Below are 1,921 nucleotides of genomic sequence, written 5' to 3' on the forward strand. Positions count from 1 at the left end.
TACCAAGTATACATCAAACGTCGGAATTTCACTTGTCTAAAGGAATTAATAGCACTAGCTGAGGACTTCGAAGAACTACGCGAAGAGCAGAATGAAGTAAGTCGAGCACGAGATAGCGAGGTAATCTTCGGGCGTGTAGCAGTGGAATGTGCACGACCGCTGATAATACAGAAGACCATGAGACGCATAGCCAATACACCGAAATGTGATAAAATCATTCATAGTCCAGTCTCCAAGTCACCTTTCCGCAGCCAGCAGCAACACCAGCCAATCGCCAAGCAAACACCTGCAGAAACGTCTAGAATTTTTACTTCAACTACTGCAGCAAGCATATCAACACAAAGCGTGCGACATCGAAATGACGCGGAACAACATCATGTATCACCGCAAGATCGCAAACTAATCCCAGAAAATCCAAAAATAATTAAGCAACAGCGAGTTCCACAAGAGCAAGAACCATTACAAGTCCAATTGAAACAAATGCAACAAGAGCAAGATCCGAGTTCAATCAGGCTGCAAATACCAGAAGTACAACAAGAACAAAGTCCTAAAGTCAAAGAAATGTCAACAGAGTTTAATAACCAGCGAGTAATACGAAATCAAGAAACATTGCAAGTTCAATTGAAACAAATGCAACAAGAGCATCATTCGAGACCTATCAAAGTGCAAATACCAGAAGTACAACAAGAACAAAGTCCTAAAGTCAAAGAAATGTCAGCAGAGTATTGTCAACCACGAGTCATACAAAAACAGGAAATATTACAAGTTCAAATGAAGCAAGTAACGCAGCAACAAGATCCAAGACCTAATAGTGTACAAAAGGCGCAACGATACCGAGATCCAAGTCCCATCATGGTAGCACCTGATGTAAAACAACATCAAGCTACACAAGAACAAGCAGCACAGCACCAAGATCTAAAACATATCAAAAAACAAATACCAGAAATACCACGACAACCAAATCCTAAATTCAACGAAATGCCAGCAGAATTTGGTCAACAGCTAGATATACATGAGCACGTGGCACAACAGCAAGATTCAAGACCTAGTAGCATGGAAGAAGTACAACGACACCGAAGTGCAAGCCCTATCAATGTACCGCCAGGTCCAGATGGAAAACAGCTACTAGATACCCCAGAGCACGCAGTACAAGAAGTGTTTAACATCTCGCAAGAACAACCACCGTCAAAGACTTCGCTAATACCATGGAAGCAAAAGGATAAAATTATCAAAACGAATTCAACAAAAGGTCAAATATATGATGAAATACTTAGTCTTACCCAATCATTACCATTAACACAACTACCACAGCAAAAGGAAAAAACAATCCGCCTTCTAAAACAAGTAGGAGTATGTTACGAGTATCACGCATCGAAAAATCCACCTAGTATTCAAAGTCGACAACAACAAGTGAAACAGCGAAGTGTATTTCAACAAGACGATCATCACACCAAAGAGCAACACGACTTTTATAAAATATATAAGAGTCCAAAGCAACGTCACAGAAATCACGCTGGCAGGTAATGGTTCAGGGCAAATCACGTTTCCCGAAAGAAAGGAGGGAGTGTAACGGCCAAAATTTTGTCAACCAAAAATTTGATCGTTACAACGTCGTGGGTATAGCTGTCTACTAAACACAACACGACCACCTAACACACAACAAGTAACACTCACTCGAAGGTTCCTGTAATAAAAATTGTTAAATACTTATAAAAACATTAAGTTAAACCAACTCACCCCAATCCTCTGCCACCAACAACGTGACTTTGAATTTGACAAATCTTAAAATTGTATGAAAATCCTTGGTTAGTGCGTGAACAATTTTTGAATAAATAAGACACATATCTTGAGCTATCGTTGGGTGTCCTATTTTGCTGGAACTTTATTGGAAAATAAAATCATTTTAAAATAATTTTCTAAT

General features: G+C 39.4%; 1 protein-coding gene across 1 annotated transcript; it reads left to right on the plus strand.

The window, feature by feature from the left end:
• Nucleotides 1-42: 42 nt before the first annotated feature.
• LOC119663718 (putative uncharacterized protein DDB_G0271606) lies at nucleotides 43-1,524 on the plus strand (the record flags this gene model as incomplete). The annotated part of the gene is made up of 2 exons (XM_038073324.1): nucleotides 43-611; nucleotides 654-1,524. Coding segments are annotated over 2 exons (1,440 nt in total), but the record flags the coding sequence as incomplete, so codon positions are not given.
• Between the last annotated feature and the right edge of the window lie 397 nt (nucleotides 1,525-1,921).

The sequence above is a fragment of the Teleopsis dalmanni genome, unplaced genomic scaffold (assembly GCF_002237135.1).
Source record: "Teleopsis dalmanni isolate 2A unplaced genomic scaffold, ASM223713v2 unscaffolded_contig_0813, whole genome shotgun sequence".
Classification (NCBI taxonomy): domain Eukaryota; kingdom Metazoa; phylum Arthropoda; class Insecta; order Diptera; family Diopsidae; genus Teleopsis; species Teleopsis dalmanni.